Source organism: Mugil cephalus, chromosome 1 (genome assembly GCF_022458985.1).
Source record: "Mugil cephalus isolate CIBA_MC_2020 chromosome 1, CIBA_Mcephalus_1.1, whole genome shotgun sequence".
Classification (NCBI taxonomy): Eukaryota; Metazoa; Chordata; class Actinopteri; order Mugiliformes; family Mugilidae; genus Mugil; species Mugil cephalus.
Genome location: NC_061770.1, coordinates 20,280,443 through 20,306,546, shown reverse-complemented (window position 1 = coordinate 20,306,546; position 26,104 = coordinate 20,280,443). Strand labels below are relative to the sequence as shown.

The 26,104-nt window shown below is 39.4% G+C and overlaps 4 protein-coding genes across 4 annotated transcripts; all 4 read right to left on the bottom strand.

Moving 5' to 3' along the window:
• Nucleotides 1-3,123: 3,123 nt before the first annotated feature.
• On the bottom strand, nt 3,124-7,329 carry LOC125020501 (taste receptor type 1 member 1-like). The gene is made up of 6 exons (XM_047605868.1): nt 7,148-7,329; nt 6,625-6,922; nt 5,754-6,479; nt 4,867-5,073; nt 4,474-4,594; nt 3,124-4,052 (listed from the first exon to the last, which is right to left on the bottom strand). Exons 1-6 carry the CDS (start codon nt 7,327-7,329, stop codon nt 3,124-3,126), a joined length of 2,463 nt encoding a protein of 820 aa, XP_047461824.1.
• A 2,497-nt stretch (nt 7,330-9,826) lies between these two features.
• Nucleotides 9,827-13,090, bottom strand: LOC125020389 (taste receptor type 1 member 1-like). Its single transcript, XM_047605724.1, has 5 exons — nt 12,788-13,090; nt 11,904-12,629; nt 11,419-11,625; nt 11,088-11,208; nt 9,827-10,755 (listed from the first exon to the last, which is right to left on the bottom strand). Exons 1-5 carry the CDS (start codon nt 13,073-13,075, stop codon nt 9,827-9,829), a joined length of 2,271 nt encoding a protein of 756 aa, XP_047461680.1. The 5' UTR covers nt 13,076-13,090.
• A 1,618-nt stretch (nt 13,091-14,708) lies between these two features.
• Nucleotides 14,709-18,316, bottom strand: LOC125020709 (taste receptor type 1 member 1-like). Its single transcript, XM_047606165.1, has 6 exons — nt 18,039-18,316; nt 17,532-17,838; nt 16,643-17,368; nt 16,153-16,359; nt 15,841-15,961; nt 14,709-15,715 (listed from the first exon to the last, which is right to left on the bottom strand). Exons 1-6 carry the CDS (start codon nt 18,233-18,235, stop codon nt 14,787-14,789), a joined length of 2,487 nt encoding a protein of 828 aa, XP_047462121.1. The 5' UTR covers nt 18,236-18,316; the 3' UTR covers nt 14,709-14,786.
• Nucleotides 18,317-20,055: 1,739 nt separating this feature from the next.
• LOC125020927 (taste receptor type 1 member 1-like) lies at nt 20,056-23,378 on the bottom strand. The gene is made up of 6 exons (XM_047606588.1): nt 23,197-23,378; nt 22,700-23,006; nt 21,812-22,537; nt 21,403-21,609; nt 21,117-21,237; nt 20,056-20,984 (listed from the first exon to the last, which is right to left on the bottom strand). Exons 1-6 carry the CDS (start codon nt 23,376-23,378, stop codon nt 20,056-20,058), a joined length of 2,472 nt encoding a protein of 823 aa, XP_047462544.1.
• Nucleotides 23,379-26,104: the final 2,726 nt, after the last annotated feature.

Below are 26,104 nucleotides of genomic sequence, written 5' to 3'. Positions count from 1 at the left end.
GAGCGCTGTTAAAATATGCAAACTCTGGCCCATAATTTGGCTCACCGCGAGCGGAGCAAATCGATGTACCGCCTTCCATTCACACGGACCCGAGGCAGCACTGGTGTGACCAAAACCCTCATTGTGAGCAACAAGGCCGCTGTAAAAAAAGAGGCAGGTACACGAACAGGTGCACTGGGAAAAAATATTAGAAATATCTACAGGATTTTGTGTAAAGACACGCGACGGACCCGTTGGCGAAGCTCTGATCAAACATCAAATAGAAACGGCATCATGAATTTCTATAGACTGGTCATCGGGTTATTTAAAGACTTCTTACTTTGGTTTGGGAACACAATGGCCGCTGTTTGCCTGTGTGTGCCGGGGTTACCGCATGAAAGGACCAGAGGTGCACATTAACATCGCTTAAGGTTTTCTCAAGGGCCGAAATGAACTGACTGGAAAGTAACTTTATAACTCGCTGGAGGATGAAGCCTTTGTGGAGCTCTGAACTGAAAGACACAAGTGCCTAACAAAAGGAGAGCGCCTTTGTTAAACACTAAAGCGCATGGGTATTGATGCGCCTTGAATTGCAAAACATCTGCCATTTACTCTGAGCGACTAGGGCCAGATTTGAATGAGAATAAGTGAGCAGCATTTAGCGCACTGCTTTTTTTTTTTTTACTCGTGCGTAAAACAACAGCCATATGAGCAACGTCGAAATGGAGTGTTTGGTTTCGAGATGAAAAACACATTAAATACAAATCAGAGAAGAAACTAATCAATGTCTTCTCTGTTTCGTAAACTACCACGGCCCCAATGAATCACTGCTGTCCTCCTAAAATACTTAAAAAGAAATAAATAATGCTCAAGTTATCTTCTCCACCTGACGATATTTTAGTTGGCTTGACGGTTTTATGACTGAGACCTACTCGTGAGATCCTACAGTTCATCTCTAACAAGAGAGCATCGACTAAAAATTAACCCCAGCCATGTCTTTGCTGAAAGAGGAGCCTGTGATATTGACAGAGGAGATGTAAAGGTATTCAAGTCCTCTAATCAAACCTTTTAGTTATTAACTTTCTGTTTGTTGTTACTCAGATTCTCAAAGACAGAGTTCAGTTGTTTAAATTGGGTTGCGCCTCACTGTAAGCACAATGTGCTATAGAGTAAAGTTGTAAGTTAAGGGGAGACACGATCGTCCTGACGTGATTCATTCAGCGGAAGATCATTTTAAGGCAAACCCCATATGGCCACCAAACGCAAATGGCCTCCATTTAAAAGTTGGTTTTGTTTTTGCTTTGGCCGCAGAAGGGTGGATCAGTTGCTGGCCAAGTTTTTCCCAGGGCCTTCCCTTTATCTGACCCAAGTGGAAAATTGAAAGGTACAAGTGAAAAGCCTTGGGGCGTTCCTCCGATTTTCCTCGCTCCATATTTTGTTTAACAGAAATATGTGTCGACCTCGACAGAAAAGGTCTAAACAAAATACATTTTATTCTTAAAATACACCTAAATCAATACACGTTGACAATTAGAACACTAAGGATTATCGATTTAACGTGGAATCGCTCTTGGCTATTTAATCAATATTCTATTTAAATATTTAGACACACGACTGATCTCGTAAATTTAAATCTAATTTAAATCGACTCGTTCTGATATTATTTCAGAGTCATGGCAGAGGTGGGTGCATTCGCTAAAATTCTCCCTGACGTCGTGTGTGGCGAATGTAGCTCTGAAATTGGTATGAAATTGTCAATTTGCTGGTGTCAGCGTTCAGCTCTCCAGCGCGCCATATGCCATGCTAAGTGGCACTATTTACCAATTCGTTCCTAGTTTCACGGTCCGTCCTCCTCTTTTCCCTGCCAGGAAACTCAATGGCCACAACAAAATGGCAATTTACCCTCTGGAATTGGCGCATACCCCCTGCGGCAGGGGTCTTTCCGTTTCACTTGGCGGGGCACCCCAGTCCCACTGAGCGTCACTGCGTGGAACTTTCACTTTCAAATGGAGAAAGAAGTGATCGAGGGCAAAGTCTGTCTCAAGTCAGCTGATGTTATGTCTGTCAGTGCAAAGTAAAACTGTCATCCAGAGCAACGTGGTGCCATCAAGGGGCACGGTTGCACCCTCGTAGAGTATCACCATAAACAACTAAGTAAATAATTGAATTTGAGGCAAAATGGTTATCGGTTTGAGCCCCTGGATGAACAGAAATGTTTAGAACCACTGTCTTCTCTCATCTTTGAACTGACACCAAGCTTGGAAACTTTGCCGATCGTCACATCATACTTCGGTGCAAGTGTCCACAAGTGATAAAAGCAATACTATCAATTAGATATATGAACAAGTCCATCTGAACAAAATCTGCATGCACTGACCACTTGGACTGTACTTCACTCTCACAAAATTTCTCCAAGTATTATTCATAGACTGCGTAGTGCAACAATATGCAGTAGTTGCAAGAGAAAGACAATAGAGTAAGCAAAGTTCCCGTAGAATGTAGAACCATGTCTGGCCCGTAGACAGCATCACTGTGAAATGGTGCCACCATGTGGCGGGATTACTGAACAGCAACATCGCAAATATTGAACAGACATTGTTTAAGATCATGCTTTATTTGTATAATTTCTACTGTTATATGCAAGAATATGTCATAAATTGTACAGAATGATTATGAGAAAAGGAGATTAATATTTCTGGGTCATTAAACTACATGTAACTTTGAAATATTTAAATAATTCAGCAAGAACGCAATAAATTACACTCACATTACATCCACCCTAAAATAAGAGTTGCACAGCTGAGTTACATCAACAACCCAAACGTATCCAGTATTGGTTTGTACTTTGACAGGCAACAATTCTGTAAGGCTGGCAGCAGAAATGTGCTAAGAATATCCAGCATTCTTCTCAGGCTGCATTGTATGATCTCTGATATACAGAAATTAGCGTACAGCACGGCTTTAAAAAATCCCCATTTTAAATTTCTGTGTAATTTCAAGGTTGCCCTCGACAGTATATTAATGTGATCTCTAGCTGAACATTTGAAAGAAGAAATCCCCAAGATGGTTGCTCAAAAAAGACAAATCTTTCCATCAAACTCGAGTCAGTTTTTCTGTCTGTGGAGACATATTTAGTGAAGGCAGCTACTGGCTAATTGTTTTGGTATAATTCTGAATGAGACCTTGGAAGTACTGCTGTGTGTTTTTGTGGGGTTGAAAAATAATTAAATAGCACTTTGGGAGAAAGTACCAAAACAGGAAGCAGTAGAGACTGGAGAGTACTGCCAGAGCGCTAAGAGACTGGATGTACTTTCCGCGGTAAAGTGTACACTCGGCGGCAAAGAAAATCCAGGTGAGGATCAGCAGGAGGAGGCAGAAGGTTATCGCTTTGGCCTCATTGTAATTCTTTGGAAGGTCTTTTCCCATGTAGGAGAAAATGAAGCAAAGGCTGCACAAAAACGCGAGAAAAAGTATAGACCAGGAGGATGTTTTGAGATTGATGTCACAGCAAAGAACGATTCTATCTGAGTACAATGTGGTTTCGTTGTAAGGTTTAGGAGGTGTGTGGGAATAGCTGATAAGCAGGATGAGTCCCTGAGTGACAAACGCTGCACTGATGATCAGCCATTGTCCGTGATATTTCTTCCACCAAGTCTGGAGCTTGGGGATCTTGGCAGCTATCTTGAAGATGCAAACAATTTGAAAAGAGCGCACGACAAAACACGCTAGACAAACGGTGTAGAACAAAAGAAACGGCAAGTACCTTAAGGCACAAAAAGAAGTGGTTGGTTTACCGAAATGAAAGAACACACTGATATCAGAAAGGTTGAGGCAGCCTAAAATCAGGAAGCACATCGGCCCCCCGGCAGATCTGACCACAGGCGTGTTGTAGTTGATGGCAAAGAGAACAGACATGACTACCGTGAGGCCCACCAAGACCCAGGCCCCCATTATTATCAGTATAGCGTCGATGTCTGTGTATGGGACATAATCCAGCACCCGCAGACTGCATGACGTGCTGCCATCTTCAGACCATTCTGTCTCCTTGCAGTGGGTGCATGTGTAGGGATCCGCTGTTTCACAAGAGACACACATTATCAGATCATTTCCGAGCTGAGATCTTAGACACTAGCAACAGTTTTCATTATTTTATAGCCAGACAATCGCCATCATAGAGGCAACAACAAAGGGATTACAATATACTGAATGTACAGCTTCAAAAGAAAGAGACATAATGTCACATTCAGCGGTATACTTAACTGTGTCATCAAAGAAAGGAGAATTACTGTTACCACTCTCATATTTTGTATAATGTTGGGTTGTGGGCTTCTTTAGTTTCACTTCCTGTCTTTGCTTGCTTCTACCTGTGTCAGTCTCTGCTCCTCCTGCTTCAGTTGCTGTCATATGTCCATGTTCTCAGACTCTAGTTATCTAGTTATCAACCACCTGGTGCATTTGGGGTCTCCTTCCTGTTAAATGGAAATCATGATTTACCTGTGCTGTTGACATAAGTTCCATTTGGACAGATTTCACATTTGAAGCAGCATTTGTGAATTCCATCTTGTTTTTTCTTGTATCCTACAGGACATTCTTGGGAACATAGTGAAGTTGGCACCTGTAAAAGACAGTTATTCAGCCACAAATTAGATAAATTTAGCAAAAAAAAAAAAAAAAAAAAGTGCCAGTAATAAGGCTTAAAGTGTATGGTATTTAAAAACTTTAATTTATTTATTTTGAAATGTTGACTTCCTAAAAGGTATTCTGAGTTTTTTGACCAGACCACTGGTAGGCTATCAGCAAATACAGGTGTATGTAGATTTACCCAAATAGGAATGAATGTACAATATATATATAACTGTAAATTTTAAAGAAAAAATAACAACTCACTTCTCCATTTGTGAACCACTGAATTTTGCTGCTGTTGATGAAGAAATAGGGCGATGGGTGGAATCTCTTCAAGCCTATCTGCTCTGCGTCACCACTCTCATTCCAGAAAACAATCGAGTAGAATCCGAACTTGGGGTTACCGCTCTCGTCAAACTGGACGCTCTCGTTTAAAAGTGTAAAGTTAGACTTCTTCAGCTCTGCTAGAACCTGATGTGAATACACAAAACATAGGACCATTACCCCTGTTTCACAATGAAAATCTTATGCTGAAGACACAGATGTGTGTTAGAAGATTGCTTTACTTTATTTACACCAATCAGCCACAACATGAAAAACCACTGATAGAAGAAGTAAATAACATTGACCATCTGGGAATCGTTTGGACCTGGCATTTGTGTGGATGTCCTTGACCAGACCGGACCAGACATCCCCACCCTCTGACCCTCCTTGATGGCAGCAGCCAAGAACAACTCAAAAAAACAATTCCAAATTCACTAGATCCCAAATTGATCATTTCTCCATGGTAATAATCCACAGAGGCCCCTCTTCTCAACCCATAGGACCCAAAGGCCACCCACCAACTACATTGTGTTGCCAGACACCACAGGACACCCTCAGAAGACCCATGTCCATTCTACGATGAGTCAGGAAGGTTTTGAAGGCACGAAGAGGGCCTACGCAATATTAGGAAGACAGTCATAATGTTATGCCTGATCGGTGTATAACTCAAGGCAGCATTAGCATCTTAATCTCAACAAATCCTGACAAATATCTCTGTTGGAATTAACAAGTACATATTACCCCATCCAAAATGTCATAAGATAAGATGAAATTACAGATGAGCTAAAGGTGAATTGAAGAAAAAAAATAATTGTTTCTATACTTACCATGTATGGGTACACCGTAATATTGTTATTACATCCACCAGCTCCACATTTTAAGGTCTTGTGTAAGGCTTGAGCGATGACATATACAGCACAATAAACAGGGAAAGAGAACGATGGGTCCCCAGCAATGATTTGCTCAGCTGTCAGGCTGCTGCAGTTGCAATCCCGATTACAAAACACACTTTGTTCTGTGCTTTCACAAAGAGGCTGGATTTTGGTCGAATAGATGAAATCATTGAAGCCAGGTATTGTATCGATTGGCTGAGACACTCCAAGTACAGTTCCAATGTTTCTGATTCCTTCCATCTTGGAGAGTTTTTTGTTTAAGGACCAGGTGTCCCCTGCTATCCACACCTTGTTGGTGACATTCAGTCGTATTGCTGACTCAATGAGAGCCTCAGCAATCATTTGTGGAGCAAAAACAACAATGACATTTATCCTCTGTGCCTCTATCTGTTCGAATATTAGGGAGTAATCTGCATCGTCATCGAGGGCTTTGGTGTATGCCAGGCAGATCCCTGTATTCTTAATCATATTCATGCACAACTCCAGGCCATCAATGCCAAAATCATTATCACTGTAAAGGAAAGCAACCCAGTGCCAGTTGAAGTGCTGTATCATCTGGACAATCACATGTATGGTGTCTGCATTGGGATGCACTGTACGTACGAAAGAGGGAAATGTTTCTGTTTGTGAAAAAACAGATGTGGAGGAGCCATAACTGATCTGTTAAAAGAGCAACAGAGAAATTCCTCATTGTCAGTGTGGATTTATAAAGAAAGCTGCCACAAATAAAAGAATTGACAGTAAAATATACTGTACTTCATTGATGTAGAACTGTTTTCATCATGCAATCTAAAAAAAAAGTTACCATAGGGATGAGATCCACCATGAAGAAGGGGGCTAGAGTCAGGGCATGGGTGCTGGTAATAGGACCAACCACTGCAACCACTTTGGACAGATTTGTGTGTGGTTCATCCCAAGGTTGAATTAAGTTGTTAACAGAGATTAATTTAAGCATGCTCGGGAAATTTTCTGAATCTGAGCAGTGGTCGAACATTTCATAGCCAAGAGACACATTTGGCAGCAGGTCGGTAGAGTTATTGATTTCCTCTACAGCAAATCTCATCAACTGAAATTTCCGGTAATCTGTAAGGCTGAAGGAGTGACTGAGGGCAAGAAGACAAGAGAGCAGGGGTAAAAGGTTGCTTGGAAATTTATTTGCAAAAATTGTTAAGTAAATATCAAGTGAAAAGGGACTGAATGAAATCATACTGAATAATATGTAAAAACTTTCATCATGTAGCAAAAAACTGCACCCATAGAAATGTAATGTTTGTGCTGTTAGCTCTTGAAAGATTTTTTATTTTTTTATTTTTCCTAGTCAAACTCACCTCCGGCAGTCCATAGCTTCTGGCCTTTTGTGATAAACGCCACCACTGATGTGATGAATTTCAAAAAGTCCACCTATGAGATAATCTCCTTCCAGGTGAAACTCTGAGGCCGGGGCGGTGCATTGAGTCGTGGCCAGTAGAGAAGTCCTCAGCAGAATCAGAACACTAAGAAAATATTTCATTGTTGTTGTAGCTCCTGTTTTACCGGTCTACTGCCAACTCTAATGGCATTTGTGATCGCTTTTGATATATTACACCACACCGCCACACCGGTGATGGTTAAGCCTCATCATTTCCATGCATGTGGGAATGCATCATGTGTGATTAAAAAAAATGGTTCACAAATCAGTATGCAAAAGAATCGATACTGGTGCTGCAAGTTTAATGTCTGTATCAGGAAACAGTCAGGTACTTAGGTTACATAATATTCTTTCACTTGGTATGATGAAACCCTAATAAATATGAGTATGCCCAAAAAATATGAGTAAAGCAGAAAAAGTGTAATCGATGCCATTGCATTTGTCTGCGTTAGCTTCCTTTAACCAGCTTTTTAAAAAGCTGTCTGGTTTGATAACAGGACATCTTTCTCCCTCAATCTGTGGTTCTCTGTAATCTGTCTTGTTTCTATATGTCATATCATGGTCTTTTCAGTATTTTCTGTTTCCCGTTTTTATTTTGTAAAGTTCTCCCTCTGTGTTTCTTGTCTTGTTGTGTTTTCCCCCTTTCATTGTTGGACTGGTTTCTCCTTAAGTGCTCCTCCCTCATTAGTTTCACCTGTGTCTCTTTAACGCCTCTTCATTTCCACCATGCATTTCCTCGCCTTGGTTTTGGTCATCACCTGTTTTTCTAGTTGTTTATTTTTTTGCATATCCTGCATTTCCTGCAGTGCCATATGTTAGCTGGATTTTCCCTCTGTGTCCTGCAATTGGTCTATAGCTCTCACCAAATTAAGGTTTTCAACTAGAGATGGGATGCAGGAGGTTGGCGTAGAACTGCTGCTCCTTTGCATAGAAAGGTGCCCGTTGAGGTTTGGACATCTCATGAGCTCAGGAGTTTCCCAGAATGCCCAGCTGCGAATAGTCCAACCCAGAATGAGTTGGGAGGGATTCAGGCCTGGCGTGATAACATCTTGGGGTTCTTTACAAGGAACTCAGATATATTGCAAGGGACAAGGACGTCTGGATTTTCAACTTTAATATGGCTGGATGGAAGGACTGGTGGGCTGTCAACAAACCATGTTCCTTCGACAGTGCATGCACATGATGCTCAGAAACGTTTTCTTTTATTAGTACTTAGTATATATGAATATGTTTTTACAAGATTGAATATGATAAAGTGACAAACAAACAAATGCAAATGAAGTCAACCCAGAATGATTGGTTTGTGGTGAAAGGCCATCTCCTTTTACAAATGATCCCTGCACAATTTAACATTGGACCACAAAGACTATTTGAAAGAATAAAATTTGCAATCAGCAAATGAAAGTGATAAATGTCATAGGCTGTCACCTGTATTTGAATTCGGGTAACCACCTGGTGGAAGGGCGGTACTCCACGTTTTGCTTGGTAGGAAGGGACAGGCACGCAGTGCGTGAGACAGTGGACTTAATAAAAAAAACACACCTTAAATGATAATTCATGAAAGAAGGAGTTACTGTAAAAGTAGTTGATTGATAAACAAATACCCACTCTGTATTCTGATGCATTCTCAAGCCCGTTCAGGTACATAATCTCTACACTGTGTCTCCTTCCAAAATGGATACAGCCAGGAAGCATAGATATGTCTTTAACTGACATCACTGGAACATAAGTCAAGTTATAAAGCACTGCTCCAATTCAAGGTCATTCCTAGATTAAATCCCTCCTTGTACCCCCATTTTTACCCACCTGTTTGTTTTACCCAGGAGAATTATGTAGTTGAGTTGTAGAACCCTTTTTCAGAGCAAACACACAAAAAGTAGTCTCTGAGCCCAAAGCCCCCTGATTAATCCAGCTGCTACCAGGCCATTCTAACAATCTATATCTATATTTGTATATTTTATATATCTATATATATTTGCAGTATCAGAGATAGTTATAGATATGTTAATAATGCTAAACAGTGATATTAAAGAATCTTAAGGCATGCAAGTACACATTTCATGTTAGATAAGTTTTATGTGTTTTTTTTTTAATTTATGATTTAATAGGATTACAAATAAAATATTACACAAAATATTAACATGCCTTTTGCATGCGTCACATACAGTGACTGAAACAGCTCTTTGTCATGTGTGAGTTTATTTCTGACCCAATAAGCTAAAGAAAGGAAAAAAGGTGTTTTTAAGTGAACATTTTACCAAGTCGGTGTTTCCCTGGTTGGATAGAACTGTGGGTGAATAGTAATTGAAATTATCTGTAGAGACCTAAGCTGTATTTTGTAGCGGGCTTTAAACTGTTTATTTCTGCTGTTAAATTGGACATTGGACATATTTAGCCTCGAGTGGCCATTTCAGGAACTGCAGTTTTGGCACTTTGGTGTTGGCTTGATTCTTTCAGGGCTTTGCAATGGAAACTTTGCACAGCTAGCTGTGGTGAGTTGCTGTCAAAAAAGTTGCTCCAGCATTTGTTGGCATTGTTAGTGACAACTTCTGTTTAAATGTTGGGCTAAACCTGTTGGACATATAATTAGTGGAGGTAGCTACTGGCTAATTGTTTTGGTATAACTCTGAATGAGACCTTGGAAGTACTGCTGTGTGTTTTTGTGGGGCTGAAAGATCATAATGTAACATTTTGGTAGGAAATACCACAACAGGAAGGAGTAGAGACTGGAGAGTACTGCCAAAGCATTAAGAATTTGGATGTACTTTCCACGGTAAAGCATGTACTCAGTGGCAAAGACAATCCAGGTGAAAATCAGCAGGAGGAGGCAGAAGGTTATTGCTTTGGCCTCATTGTAATTTTTTGGGAGATCTTTTCCCATGTAGGAGAAAACAAAGCAAAGTGAGCACAACAATAATAGTAAAATCACAGAACAAGATGCTACCTTAAGAGTGAAGTCACAACCAAGAATGATTTTGTCTGGGTACCACACAATTTCATTGTAAGGCCTGGGAGGTCCACAAGAATAGCCAATAAGAAGTAGAAGGCCCTGAATGACAAATGCTGCAGTGATGATCAGCCATTGTCCGTGATATTTCATCCACCAAATGTGGAGTTTGGGGATCTTGGCAGCTATTTTGAAAATGCAAACAATTTGAAAAGAGCGCACAACAAAGCATGCTAGAACAACAGTGTAGAACAAAAGAAATGGTAAATATCTGAGGATACAAGAAGCAACTGTTGGTGTACCAAAGTAAAAGAAGACACTAAGACTACACAGACTGAGGCAGCCTAAAATCAGGAAGCACATTGGTCCTCCAGCAGATCTGACAACAGGTGTGTTGTGGTTGATGGCAAAGAGAACAGCTACAGCTACTGTGAGGCCCACCAAGAACCCGGTCATGCACATGATCACTATAGCCCCACTGTCTGTGAACGGTATGTACTCCACTGCCCGTAGATTGCATGATGCACTTCCTTCTGTAGACCACTCTGTCTCCTTGCAGTTGATGCATGTGTAGGGATCCACTGTTGAATCAGAGGAATGACTTTGATTGATAACACTTTTATTTTGTGTGTTCTCTGAAACGGAATATTATTTATTTAAAACTTGCTTTAATTCCTAATAAGATTAACCACCTTAGAGGTAATTGAATCAGGACAGCAGTAGTATTGCATGATGTAAATAAACTAGTATAATGTGTAGTCGAAGAAAAGAAACTATGCGACAGTTCATTAAAAATTTGAACTCACTAAGTTACATATTTCCTTAGTATGTGTTTTGGTTAAGGTGGAAACTATAGCTTAATAAATATATAAGCTTAATAAAACTCACCTTGCTTTCATGAATAAAAATTTACCTGTGGTGTTGATGTAAGTTCCATTTGGACAGACTTCACAAATGAAGCAGCATTTGTGGGTTCCAGTTTGTTTTTTAGCGTATCCCACAGAACATTCTGGGGAACACAAGGAAGTCGGCACCTGCACGAAACAATTATTCAGCAACAAATCACATATCTGACAGAAAAATAATATTTTGGAGGATGCAGTAAAAGAGGGAACTGGTTCCATTTGAAGCTGTGACACACATGCAGGCACCAAAAAGCAAAACATGTGTCATCACTTACAAAATACATATTTATTACATATTTACCATGCAGACTTAAACTATGGTGATATTAAAATACTTACATCTCCTTTTGTGAACCATTTAATTTTACTGCTGTTGATGAAGGCATCAACTGCCGGGTGAAATTCATAAAAGCCAACCTCTTCTGCGTCACCACTTTGGTTCCAGAAAACTATAGAAAAGGATCCAAACTTGGGATCGCCATTCTCATCAAACTGAATACTCTGGTTTAAAAGTGTAAACTTTGACTTCATGAGTTCATCTAGAACCTGATGTGGGTACACAAAATTTAAATGACCATTATCAGCATTGCTATTTGTGATGCCCCCTCAACAAGACTTAGGGATGTAGTTATTAGATTGTAGACTTGAAGCATTCCTTACAACCAAGGCAAAATGTATACCCTCCACAACATAAACTTGTCGGATGCAAACCCTCATTAAAAATCTCTAGAAACATGTTTAGTTAACACTGACTATATGACAACGAAGCAGAGTAATAATTATCGTGATCTCAATTCAAACACAAAGATTGTTTGCATACTCACCATGTATGGCTTCACTGTAATATTAGTATTACATCTGCCAGTTCCACATTGTAAGGTTTTATGTAAAGCATGAGCGATGGCATAAATGGCAGAATAAACTGAAAAAGAAAAAGATGGGTCCGCAGCAATGATTTCCTCAGCTCTCAGGCTGCTGCAGTTGCAGTCCTGATTACAAAGCCTTTGCTGTGCTACCTCTGCGCAAAGAGGCTGGCCTTTTATCGAACGGATAAACTCATTGAAGCCAGGTATTGTTACCACTGTTTGAGACACCCCAAGTACAGTTCCAATGTTTTTGATTCCTTTCATCTTAGGGAGCTTATTGTTTAAAGACCACCCATCATCTGCTATCCACACCTTGTTGGTGACATTCAGTCGTATTGCCGACCTAATGAGAGCCTCAGCATTTATGTTTAGAGCAAAAACAATAATGGCATTTATCCTCTGTGCCATTATCTGTTTGAGCAATGAGGAGTAGTCTGTCTTGTCACTGAGCCCTTTGGTGTATGCCAGGCAGATCTCTGTATTCTTAATCCTATTCCTGAACAACTCCAGGCCATCAGTGCCAAAATCATTATCACTGTAAAGAAAAGCAACCCAGCGCCAGTTGAAGTTTTGCACAATGTAAAAAATTACATCTATGGTGTCTTTATTCTGAGGGACAGTGCGTAGGAAACTGGGATATTTCAACTTATTTGATAAGACAGAGCTAGTTGCTCCATAATTGACCTGTTAAAAGAGCAACAGAGAAATTCATCAATTTCAGTATCAAATCTAGCATTAAAAAATAACTTTTAAATAAGGCAATCATGTTGCTAACACATACTGTGAGATATTTGGTATGTTTGGTTAAATAAAAAGGATTAACACAGTACTGGTAAATTTACCATTGGAATGAGATCCACCGTGAACAGTGGGGCTACCGTTAGAGACTGAGTGCTTGTTATAGGACCAACCACTGCTATCACCGTGGAATTTCTGGACATATTTTTTTGTAGCTTATATGATTCATCCCAAGGTTGAATCAAGCCATTGACTGAGACGAGTTTGAAAATTCCAGGTAGGTTCTCTTTATCTGAGCATTGGTCAAATATTTCATAGCCAAGAGACACCTTTGGCAGCAGATCGGTAGAGTTGTTGATTTGCTCTACGGAGAATCTCATCAACTGAAACATCCGATAATTTGGGAGATAGAATGGTTTACTGAGGACGGAGAAAGGACAGCAGGGAAGTGGAGTTTAGTTGCTGGAATTTATTGGAATTCTTGTCAGCGTGAATTCAGAAACATCTATTTGAAACAACTATTTAACCCTTTAGGCGTTACTGTTTGTGAAAACCCAGAAAGAACTACCATTCATCCCCAAATACGGATGTATCAAAACAATCAAGATTAAACATCACATGCACACGTTTGATAATGAGGCAATTAATTGGACTAGGGAGAAAATACTCTACTTGGTCATTTTGCACAAAATTGCAGCAAGGCTCTTGAATGTGCAAATTATACCTGTTCCATTATCCACTGTGCACTGGCTTCAGCTTTATCTAATACAAATTGATTGTAAAACTCACCTGGAACAGTCGATGGCGTTGGGTCTGTCGTGATAAAGAGGCCCACCAACAAAATGAATGCTAAAAAGTCCACCTATCAAATAATCTCCTTTCAGTTGAAATTGTGAGTCTGGGACTTCGCATTGTGTCAAAGCATGTAGAACGGTTCTCAGCAGACACAGAAAAACAAGAAAATGTTTCATTTTTTGTGATTGGCATTTATGAATCTAACATCAACTCTCATGGGCTTTGCCTTACATAAAAGTTGTGAGACACTTTGACTATCAGGCCGCATCATTTACATGCACGTGAGAAGGAAGGACATAGTTAGAAATGGCTGGAGGAAAATTCACAAATCAGTATGCAAAAGGCACAAAAACAGCCAGGGTCCATCATTTGCATCATATCCATGTAGAGCCACAATTGGGAATTCTTAAAACTGATTAAAATCACTAGAGTCACTGGTCCAAAGTGAGGAAGCACAGGAAATCTAAGTATGTACTTAGCAGCAATTCAAGGCTCTATTGGGGTCCTAGGGGGCCTTTCAAAACAGCATTCATTACAATTTTCTTATGAATAATCTGACACACACAAAAAAGCAATCTTGCTGTAAAGTTGGTCACTTTAACAACAGAGGTCTCAGGGACTGATTCACTTTTCAACATTAAATAGCAGTTTCAATTTTTAGCCAAATAATTAAATGAGTTCTTGCTGTGTCCAACAAAATCAGACAAATGTTTCATTTTATTATGTTTACTCGCATATATGTATATGTATTTATATTGCATATATTTGTTTTATAACCTTCGCTACAGCTTTAATAATCAGTTAGACAACCAGTTATTTCACAATGGTTTATTTGGCAAATCTTAGAAACATTGGAGTTACAGGTTAATATGGTACTCATAAACTCATGGAAATAATTTATAAATTAGTAAAAACACAGAACCACACACATTAGATCTTTATTCTTTATTTGATGAGATCTTTCTGAACTGACTGTGTAATTTGCATTGTAATCTTATACAAACCATATATCAGGAAAAGTGTCCATTTATGGTTTACATTGGATTATACAGTTATGTTTTAATTGAAAACCGGATAAAAAAAAAACTACATACTATATCTTAGTATTTGGCAGGCAGAGATTGTGATTGCATAAATATATACTAGATTAAATTTATAGCCCAAAATGTGGACTCATTCCCAAATATCCTGAAAACATATTTAAATTAAAAAAGGACTCAAAAAGTTTGCAGAAAATCTGAAACAGGTCAGTCAGTGTCTCCATAAGCAGATTGTCTAGACACACTGACATGTGATTTGTGAAGGAAGTTACTGGCTAATTGTTTTGGTATAACTCTGAATGAGACCTTGGAAGTACTGCTGTGTGTTTTTGTGGGGTTGAAAGATGATAATGTAACATTTTGGTAGGAAATACCACAACAGGAAGGAATAGAGACTGGAGAGTACTGCCAGAGCGTTAAGAATTTGGATGTACTTTCCACGGTAAAGCATGTACACAGTGGCAAAGACAATCCAGGTGAAAATCAGCAGGAGGAGGCAGAAGGTTATCGCTTTGGCCTCATTGTAATTTTTTGGGAGATCTTTTCCCATGTAGGAGAAAATGAAGCAAAGTGAGCACATCAATAAAGGTAAAACCACAGAACTCAAGGTTGCTTTAAGATTGGAGTCACAGCCAAGAATGATTTTTTCTGGGTACCACAGAGTTTCATTGTAAGGCCTGGGAGGTCCACAAGAATAGCCAATAAGAAGTAGAAGGCCCTGAATGACAAATGCTGCAGTGATGATCAGCCATTGTCCGTGATATTTCATCCACAAACTATGGAGATTGGGGATCTTGGCAGCTATTTTGAAAATGCAAACAATTTGAAAAGAGCGCACAACAAAGCATGCTAGACAAACAGTGTAGAACAAAAGAAATGGAAGGGACCTTAAGACACAAAAAGCAACTGTTGGTGTACCAAAGTAAAAGAAAACACTAAGACTACACAGACTGAGGCAGCCTAAAATCAGGAAGCACATTGGTCCTCCAGCAGATCGGACAACAGGTGTGTTGTGGTTGATGGCAAAGAGAACAGCTACAGCTACTGTGAGGCCCACCAAGACCCAGGTCATGAACATAATCACTGTAGCCCCAGTGTCTGTGAACGGTACGTACTCCACCACCCGTAGATTGCATGATGTGCTGCCATCTTCAGACCATTCTGTCTCCTTGCAGTTGATGCATGTGAAGGGATCCTCTATTTTACACACAGCGCAAAGACAGATTGTCACAAAATTAACTTCAAAAGATTTGCAGTTGAGCCAATTCAACTTGCAAGCATAATGGCAGCACTGTTTTCATTCATTCCCTGCCTCTCATCACCTGTGCTGTTGACATACGTTCCGTTCGGACAGATTTCACATTTGAAGCAGCATTTGTGTATTCCATCTTGTTTTTTCTTGTATCCTCCAGGACAATCTGGGGAACATCGTGAAATAGGCACCTGTGCAAGACAGAAATTAGGAAAACTGCAGTTAACGTATTTTTTAACAGGCTTCAAAAGGTTGGACAGATAATACATATACATACATGGGTTGCAGGGTTGCAATTCCAAATCTTTTAGCACATTTACATCATTTTATACTGTATAGAGTCTTAAAACACTGCGTAACATCATAATAAAACACTACTTACTTCTCCCCCTGTGAACCATTTGATTTTGCTGTTGCTGATGTTGAAATAGGCTGACGGGTGAAATTTATAAAAGCCAACCTCTTCTGCATAACCACTTTGGTTCCAGAAAACTACTGCATAGGATCCAAATTTGGGGTCGCCGTTCTCATCAAACTGAATACTTTGGTTTAAAAGTGTAAAGTTTGACTTCTTCAACTCTGCTAGAACCTGATGGAGGCATACAAAATGAAGAGGACAGCCACTCATTTTATTTCAGACATATAACTAAGGTTGTTTACATATTAAAAAGAGAGAGATTAATTATGAATATCGGAACTGATTGGCAAGAAATATAAGCTTCACGGGTGTTCAGAAGATGTAAAGTTTTTAGATGACGTGTTATCTGCTGTAGGTAATGAGAAAACACCTACTGAACGAGTATTTGGACAAGTTAAAGTTGCTGAAAAATTCATTCACTTAAATGAAATGATTTGTCTATTTGTATACCTACCAAGTGTGGGTGTGCTGTAATGTTGCGATTGCATTTAACAACTCCACACTGCAAGACATTGTGCAAAGCGTGCGCAGTAGCATATACAGCAGAATACACAGGAAAGGAGAATGATGACTCTATAGAAGTGACATCCTCAGCACTCAGACTACTGCAGTTGCAAACCTGATTACAAAACATATTCTCTTCTGCACTTTCACAAAGCGGCTGGCTCTTGGTAGAATAGATAAATTCTCTGAAGCCAGGTATGTTCATCACTGTCTGCGACAGCCCAAGTACAGTTCCAATGTTTCTGATTCCTTCCATCTTGGAGAGTTTTTTGCTCAAGGACCAGGTGTCCCCTGCTATCCACACCTTGTTGCTGATATTCAGTTGTATTGCCGATTCGATGAGAGTTTCTGCCATCACTTTTGGAGCAAAAACAATAATGACTTTTATCCTCAGTGCATCTATCTCTCGGAACGTTAGGAAGTAATTTGTGTCATATCTGAGGCCTTTGATGAATGCCAGGCAGATCTCTGTATCTTCAATCCTATTTTGGAATAATTCCAGTCCATCAATGCCATAATCGTTGTTGCTGTAAAGGAAAGCAACCCAGCGCCAGTTGAAGTGCTGTATGAGCTTAAAAATCGCACATATGATCCCTTGATTGGGGAGCACTGTACGTAGGAAAGAAGGAAAGCTTGCTTTCTTTGAAAGGACAGAGCTAGCAGCTCCATAACTGACCTGTTGAAACAGAAATGGAGACACTGTCACTAATTTCAGTCACAATAGACTTTATTTTAAGAATTCTTTCACTTTTTGTAAAGATAAAACAATACTTTATATTTAAAACACACCTCACTGTCTATCAGGGCAAAGGGTCAAATGTAGAGGATGGTAAACTTACCACAGGAATGAGATCCATCATCAGTAGTGGGGCTACGGTCAGGGTGTCAGTGCTGGAAAAAGGGCCTACCACTGCTATGACTTTGTTCAGTTTGGACTGATATTTATTTGGTTCCCCCCAAGGTTGGATCAAGCCGCTGACTGAGATGAGATTCAAAATTCCCGAGAAACTGTGTATATCTGAGCACTGATCAAATATTTCATAGCCAAGAGACACATTTGGCAGCAGGTTGGTGGAGTTATTGATTTGCTCTACAGCGAATCTCATCAACTGAAATCTCTGATAGCTTGACAGACTGAAGGGTTGACTGAGAACACAAATAGAAGAGCAGAGGGATTGAAATACATTCATACAATATCAATATGATTGTTCATTAAATCTCAAGAACTCTATGGAATTGCAAATTTTCCGTGCATGTATACATACATACATAGATACCTACATATGTACGTACATACATACCTACATACATAATGAATATTTGTGTGCATATGTATACAAACTAACCTGGAGCAGTCAATGGCTTCTGGTCGCTTGAAATGAAGAGATTCGCTGACATAATGAATATCAAAAAGTCCACCCATGAAATAATCTCCTTCCAGACGAAATTCAGAGCCTGGGACACTACATGTTGTGAAGACAAGTAAAAAACTTTCCAAAAGAAGCAATAAAGCAGGATGATGCCTCATTGTTGTAGTTACCATTAACCAGTCTGTTGAGAACTCTAATGACAACAACCTGCACTTTTATTTAAGCGATGGGACCCACCAGTGTACATTTCCATACGTTAGGGGATGCATGACTTCAGACAATAAATTATGTCCCTGTAAATGGTCGGAGGACAGTTCACAAATCAGTATGCAAAAACCAACTAAGCTGTCCAACACTCTGTTTGATGACTTCACAGGTAAATGGGGCACTTCAGTCAAATTTGAATCTGCTGTTTTTATTATTAAGGTCACTTCTAGGGTTTTTGGTCAATAGAAACGTAAAAGTTTAAGGTGTTGATATACAATAGCCACCATCAAAGAAAATACCAGCAATGAAGGTTGACTGTATCATTGCCTCATGCCCCTTTGTGTGGACTTTTCTGAATTAAGTTGCCTTGAACCTATGCAAAGTCTGAAGGTAACAACCGACAGATATTCTATGTTTTGCACCTGTATAAAACGAAATAATTCTTGATCCCAGAAGGTGCCAGTAGTCCGTATTTGTGATACGAAGACCCTCAACTATTGCCTGAGAGGCTGCAGCTTACACATTCTAGATAATCATGTTGTGAAAATACTTTTGTATTTGAACATAGAGAGATGATAAAGATGTGCAAAACTAGATAGCCTTCTGTATCTATTTGAACTTTGTCCCAGTTTACTTTTATCACTTATGTTTCTCTTGCTCTGGTTTGCAACGGTAGACTGCCAGTCAGAGCAATCTCTCAGACAGGTTTGCCCAGTTGCTGATTGATCATGCTGTACCAGCTGAAAAGCTTTCAGCAGAGGTTCGACAAAAGCCAACAGTTTGGACCTAAATCAAGGGTCCAAACCTGTCCGACGTGGGTTATTGATAGAAAACCATTGTCATGACTGCACATAACTTCGATCATCATCGACTGCACATACTTTGATCACATGAAACAATAATCAGTCACATGGTGACCACTTTATTTTGCATGGACATTTTACATAGTAGCAGTAATTGGTAGTGGTTTACCTAATGACTATGTCTCAAACACTCAACAAAGCAAAATAATTTGTTTCCTCATCTGTTGAATTTAGCAAGTCCACATTAAGCGGAAACCCAGTCGATCTTTGTCACACTCTGTATATCATTTCACTTATTGTGCTGTAACACACTGTCATTGCTATGGACTTGGATTATGAAAGTTATTTACTGAATGAAGGCATATACCTCGAGTAAAGCGCTCATTTAACACTGAAAAGGATACATTTCAAATGAAAGCATATTAATTATTAATTATGGATGTGAAATTTTTGCACGCTCAATTCCAGGATTTAAAAGGTCTAAACTTATTTCAGCTCTATATAGAAACAGAGTTAACACAGAAAACAGCAGATTTAGAATGAATTTATTCATCATTCACCACCACATGCATGTTTACACTCAAGACGCTGAGTGCATTTTTAGACATAACCCTAACTAGCATGTTATCTACTGGTGTTTGAAGAAAGTTAAAGAACTTCACCAGACATGTTCAGAAATGGACAAAAATTCTTTGAGTCCTATGGGTTGAAAGGACACACCTCCCTCGACTAAGTTCTTAACAATTTAATCTTATGAGAATACAAAACAATGTATAAGATTAATCAACAACCGTGAATATACAGGCTGTAGCTTAATATTTAACACGTGTTATTTTCTCATTTATCATCTGATAAATGGAATAGCTTGCCAAAAAAAAAAACTAAAAAACTAAACCTACTAAAAATAGATTGATATGACAATGTACCAAACCTGAAACACATCACTTCTACTGCCTGTAGAGACATGTGATTTGTAAATGCATCTATTGGCTAATTGTTTTCGTATAACTCTGAATGAGACCTTGGAAGTACTGCTGTGTGTTTTTCCGGGGTTGAAAAATAATGATGTAACATTTTGGTAGGAAATACCACAACAGGAAGGAGTAGAGACTGGAGAGTACTGCCAGAGCATTGAAAATGTGGATATACTTTCCACGGTAAAGCATGTACACAGTGGCAAAAACAATCCAGGTGAAAATCAGCAGGAGGAGGCAGAAGGTTATCGCTTTGGCCTCATTGTAATTTTTTGGGAGATCTTTTCCCATGTAGGAAAAAACAAAGCAAAGTGAGCACAACAATGAAAGTAAAACCACGGAACTCAGTGTTGCTTTAAGATTGAAGTCACAGCCAAGAATGATTTTGTTTGGGTACCACAGAGTTTCATTGTAAGGCCTGGGAGGTCCACAAGAATAGCTAATAAGAAGTAGAAGGCCCTGAATGACAAATGCTCCAGTGATGATCAGCCATTGTCCGTGATATTTCATCCACCAAACTTGAAGATTGGGGATCTTGGTAGCTATTTTGAAAATGCACACAATTTGAAAAGAGCGCACAACAAAGCATGCTAGACAAACAGTATAAAACAAAAGAAATGGCAAATATCTCAGGATACAAGAAGCAACTGTTGGTGTACCAAAGTAAAAGAAGATACTAAGACTACACAGATTGAGGCAGACGAAAATCAGGAAGCACATTGGTCCTCCAGCAGATCTGACAACAGGTGTGTTGTAGTTGATGGCAAAAAGAAAAGCCATGCCTACTGTGAGGCCCACCAAGACCACAGCCATGACCATGATAACTATAGCCCCACTGTCTGTGAACGGTACGTATTCCACCACCCGCAGACTGCATGATGTGCTGCCATCTTCAGACCATTCTGTCTCCTTGCAGTGGGTGCATGTGTAGGCATCCGCTATTTTACACACAACACAGAGACAGATTGCCATGAGATTAACTTCAACTTCAATTCATATTTGTTGTGCCTTGTTGAAGAATTCCAGAAGTACATGTACTCATTCCTAACCACTTACACATACATACTCACCTGTGCTGTTGACATACGTTCCATTCGGACAGATTTCACATTTGAAGCAGCACTTGTGAATTCCATCTTGTTCTTTCTTGTATCCTACAGGGCATTCTGGGGAACATAGCGAAGTAGGCACCTGTACGGGGTGATTATTCAGCAAAAAAAAGTAAAAGTTTCAAAAGAAACTATTGAGAGAAATAGCAGAAGTCAAATCTAACCACAGGTTCGGACAGCTAATTCCATTAGAAACTACTACAGAGTTTTGATATACTGCGATACATAATTAGAAAAAGGTACTTACATTTCCATTTGTGAACCACTTAATATTGCTGCTGTTGATGTTGAAATAGGCTGCTGGGTGAAATTTATAAAAGCCAACCTCTTCTGCATCACCACTTTGGTTCCAGAAAACTACTGCATAGGACCCAAACTTGGGGTCGCCGTTCTCATCAAACTGAATACTTTGGTTTAAAAGTGTAAAGTTTGACTTCTTCAACTCTGCTAGAACCTGATGTAGGTATACAAAGTCAAGACAATTATCATTTTTGAATTTACACTGAGTAAAATATTGCAGTTGTAACTATAAACTACTAAACTCTAACTCTACTTGTGTTTAGAAGATATAAAGTTTTATATGGTATGCTATGCTTCAAAAAAAAAAAATCACAATTTACACACAATCACAATAATTTGTCTGTTCATATACTTACCAAGTGTGGGTGTGCTGTAATGTTGCGATTGCATTTAACAATTCCGCACTGCAAGACATTGTGCAAGGCATGTGCAATGGCATATACAGCAGAATGCACAGAAAAGGAAAACAATGACTCCACAGAAGTGACATCCTCAGCACTCAGACTACTGCAGTTGCAAACCTGATTGCAAAACATATTCTCTTCTGCACTTTCACAAAGTGGCTGGCTCTTGGTAGAATAGACAAATTCTCTGAAGCCAGGTATGGTCATCACTGTCTGCGACACCCCAAGTACAGTTCCAATGTTTCTGATTCCTTCCATCTTGGAGAGTTTTTTGTTTAAGGACCAGGTGTCTCCTGCTATCCACACCTTGTTGCTGATATTCAGTCGTATTGCCGACTCAATGAGAGTTTCTGCCATCACTTTTGGAGAAATTATAATAATGACTTTTATCCTTAGTGCATCTATCTCTCGGAACGTTAGGAAGTAATTTGTGTCATATCTGAGGCCTTTGATGTATGCCAGGCAGACCTCTGTATCCTCAATCCTATTTTGGAACATTTCCAGCCCATCAATGCCAAAATCATCAGTACTGTAAAGGAAAGCAACCCAGCGCCAGCTGAAGTGCTGTATGATGTTAAAAATCACATCTATGATCTTTTTATTGGGATACACTGTGCGTAGCACGGAAGGGAATTTCTTTTTGTCCGAAAGCACAGAGCTAGCAGCGCCATAACTGATCTGTTGAAACATTAACAATTAATTGTTACTCATTTCAGTCATAAATTGTCAAATTGTCCAACTGTTTAAATGACTATTTATTGAAATGTTTGCAATATATATAAGTAGTTTTTGCCTTTCAGGAGTGAAAAAAGATTAAAATGTAGAGGATGGTGAACTTACCACAGGAATGAGATCCATCATCAATAGTGGGGCTACAGTCAGGGTGTCAGTGCTGGTGTAAGGGCCCACCACTGCTATGACTTTGTTCACTTGGGGCGGATTTTTGTTTGGTTCTCCCCAAGGTTGGATCACGCCATTGACTGAGATGAGATTCAAAATTCCTGGAAAACTATGTATAGCTGAGCACTGATCAAATATTTCATAGCCAAGAGACACATTTGGCAGCAGGTTGGTGGAGTTATTGATTTGTTCTACAGTGAATCTCATCAACTGAAATCTCTGATAGCTTGACAGACTGAAGGGTTGACTGAGAACACAGATAGAAGAGCAGAAGGATCTAATTCAACTGAAGAAGTCTTTAGATCTCTGTGTAGATATGGAACAAGGTTAACTGAATAGGGGTAAATGTAAGATGAGGATGAATTCTTCAACATCAAAGAGTAAAGCTCTTACATTGCAAGTTTCAATTAATCACCAACCCATTTTTAGAAACTAACCTGGAGCAGTCGATGGCTTCTGGTCTGTTGAGTTGAAAAGGTTCATTGACATCATGAATGTCAAAAAATCCACCCATAAGATAATCTCCTTCCAGATGAAATTCTGATTCTGGGATACTACATGTAGCCAAGGCACGTAAAGAAGTTTCCACAAGAAACAATGAGACAAGGAAATGCCTCATTGTTGTAGTTACCATTTAAGAGTCTGATATGAGCTCTTAAGAGAATAACCACTGCTTTTAATAAGCATTGCTGTTGCCAGTAAAGGCAACCATCCATGGTGTTCATTTCCATCCACCTCGGGATCCACGACTATATTAATATATCAATGAATTATATTCGTGTAAATGGTTGGAGAACAATTCACAAACCAGTATGCAAAAAGTATCAAACCCAGGGGTGTCAAAACTACGGCCTGCGGGCCAACTGCGGCCCGTGGTCGTATTGTTGGGCAGCTTGGATTTAATCAGCACATACTTTGGTCAGATGAAAGCAAAGTAAAGATGGTGACCACCATGTTTTGCATGGACCTGGCTACAGCAACCTAGTCAAACCCACCACATTATTGGTTTTGTTACACAAAGCATTCTACCGAGACTTTCCTGGAAATCGTTTGCATCAGGCAGGTACATTCAAAACAGTTCTTGAAGCCATTTGTTACCGTCAATCATTGGTCAGACATAGCAAGCCTCAGTCTGAGGAACTTTGAGAGTGACCACAATGATTGTTGACTTCTGTGTAAGGTCAGGTCAACTGCTGCTGGTTGTTAGGCTGGGGCTGGGCTGCTATCTCACCTACATCTCATCATCCAGTCATGGAAACACCACTTAGACTTTCTAGTCTTCCACTCATCGCCACTTCTTCAGTTATCTCTGTGGTACTTTCCTGCGAGTCAGCTATTGACATTTTGTCAAATTTTCAAGCAATTCTTAATGTTTTTGCATCTTTTTTTTTTTTTTTTTTTGCCAAGGTTGGATCAAGCCATTAACAGAGATAAGATTCAAAATACCTGGGAAATTGACTGTATCTGAGCAGTGGTCAAATATTTTGTGTGATTTGCTCTACAGTGAACTTCATGAACTGAAATTTAATTCTTGACTGTGGAGAAAGAACAACAATACAGAATTCATGCATTGTTTGTTCACATTGATCAAATATAACTTATTAAAGGAGAATTTTGTGCTACATGGAATGAGATCAGTAAAGCAGTAAACAACTTTGAGATAAGGATTCTGTTTCCTCAAGCTATTGAACTGACAATAGGCAAAACTGTCGAATGTTGTTGAATTGTTGATAACTTATATTTTTCATTAGTTTTCATCCTTTAATATTTATTCAAGAAACTCACTCAGAGTGGTAAATGGCTTTAGGTCTATCATTATGAACATGGCCACTGTAAGTTATGAGACACTGGTAATGGCCAAGCCTCAGTGATAATATCCAGGCAACTGGAAATTTGAGATGTGATAATGGCTGAATGAGAATTGACAAATCCACACGCAAAACTCCAGGGAGTTCATAGGATGTAAACAGACAATCTGTGAATGAAATGGCCAGTGTTAATGTCCTTTCCGACCACTCCAACACTGGTTTCACTTTTCGCAAAACAAAACTCAAGACCCCCTTTATCCATTTGTTATAGTAAGATTCACCAGTCTCACAGTCTGCTCTCTAAAATGCTGTACCATTTTACAAATGAGCACTGCGTGACATAACCCTTGGCCACACAGGTCATTTGAAATAATAAAATGTACAACCACTCTGGATCACCATGACAGATGGCCGTCTCACCAAAGTCTGAGGTTTAGGCGCCTTCAGCTTCCTGTGATATAATGGTTACTAAAAAGCAGACGGGATGTGGATAAACTACTTTACAAGATGCTGGATGGTGATGTGAAATATTTCCCTTAGTGAAAAACCAGGCTCAGAGGCAAACTTTTAAAGAGATTATTTGCTAATCAGTTGTGTGGGTTATACTGTGACCTTTGATGCCCTTTGTATGTTAGTTTGACTTTTAGATGTAGGCATCTTTTCTCAGTTTTAGTTTTTGAAATTCAAGTTAAATGCTCAAAGAAGTCAAATAAATGTGGTTGATGCTTTTGTGAATGCATAATTACAGTCACTTGAGGGTCACCAATTGTTATATTAAGTAAGTATTGCTCAAAAAAACTTGGGGTAAGGACCAATGCACAGGAGTCCATGCTTAAAAAAATGGAGTTTAAATAGACTGGACCTCCAAAATGAAGCAAGGAGACTTGTGAAACTGGTTGGCGAACACTGGAGCATGGGCAGCATGAACTGAAGAACTGGCAATGAGTGGCAGGTCCTTAAATACAACTTAAGACTCAACTGAATAATTGAACACAAGCAAGTCATCAACTCAGCCCAAGTGTAATACCCAGCAGCAGCCACGGCGAACAAAGACAAGAACACAACAAAGCAAACCCCAAATCCTTGTCGCTCGTACACTGATTAGGGATAATATTAAAACCACTGACAGGAGAACTAAATGACATTGATCATCTTGTGGCAATTCAATGTTCTGTGAAACTTTTGGACTTGGCATTCCTGTGGATGTCTCTTAAATGTATGTATCACCCACCTAGACCAGACCAGAAATCCTCACCCCATATCGCAGCAGCCACCACAGGACACCCTCAAAATGCCCATGTCCATTCTCTGATGAATCACAACTGTTTTGGAGGCATGAGGGACGCCTACAAAATATTAGGAAGGTGGTTATAATGTTATGGCTGATTTGTGTGTATTTCTGGTCTTATATTGAATAGTCACGTTTAGTTACCAGACATCTTATGATGCACAACTTATAACACTGTCTGTGCAAGAACAGTACGGATATTGAATGTATGAATTATATTTAGAAAAACCTGTTTAAACCTTTCTGGAT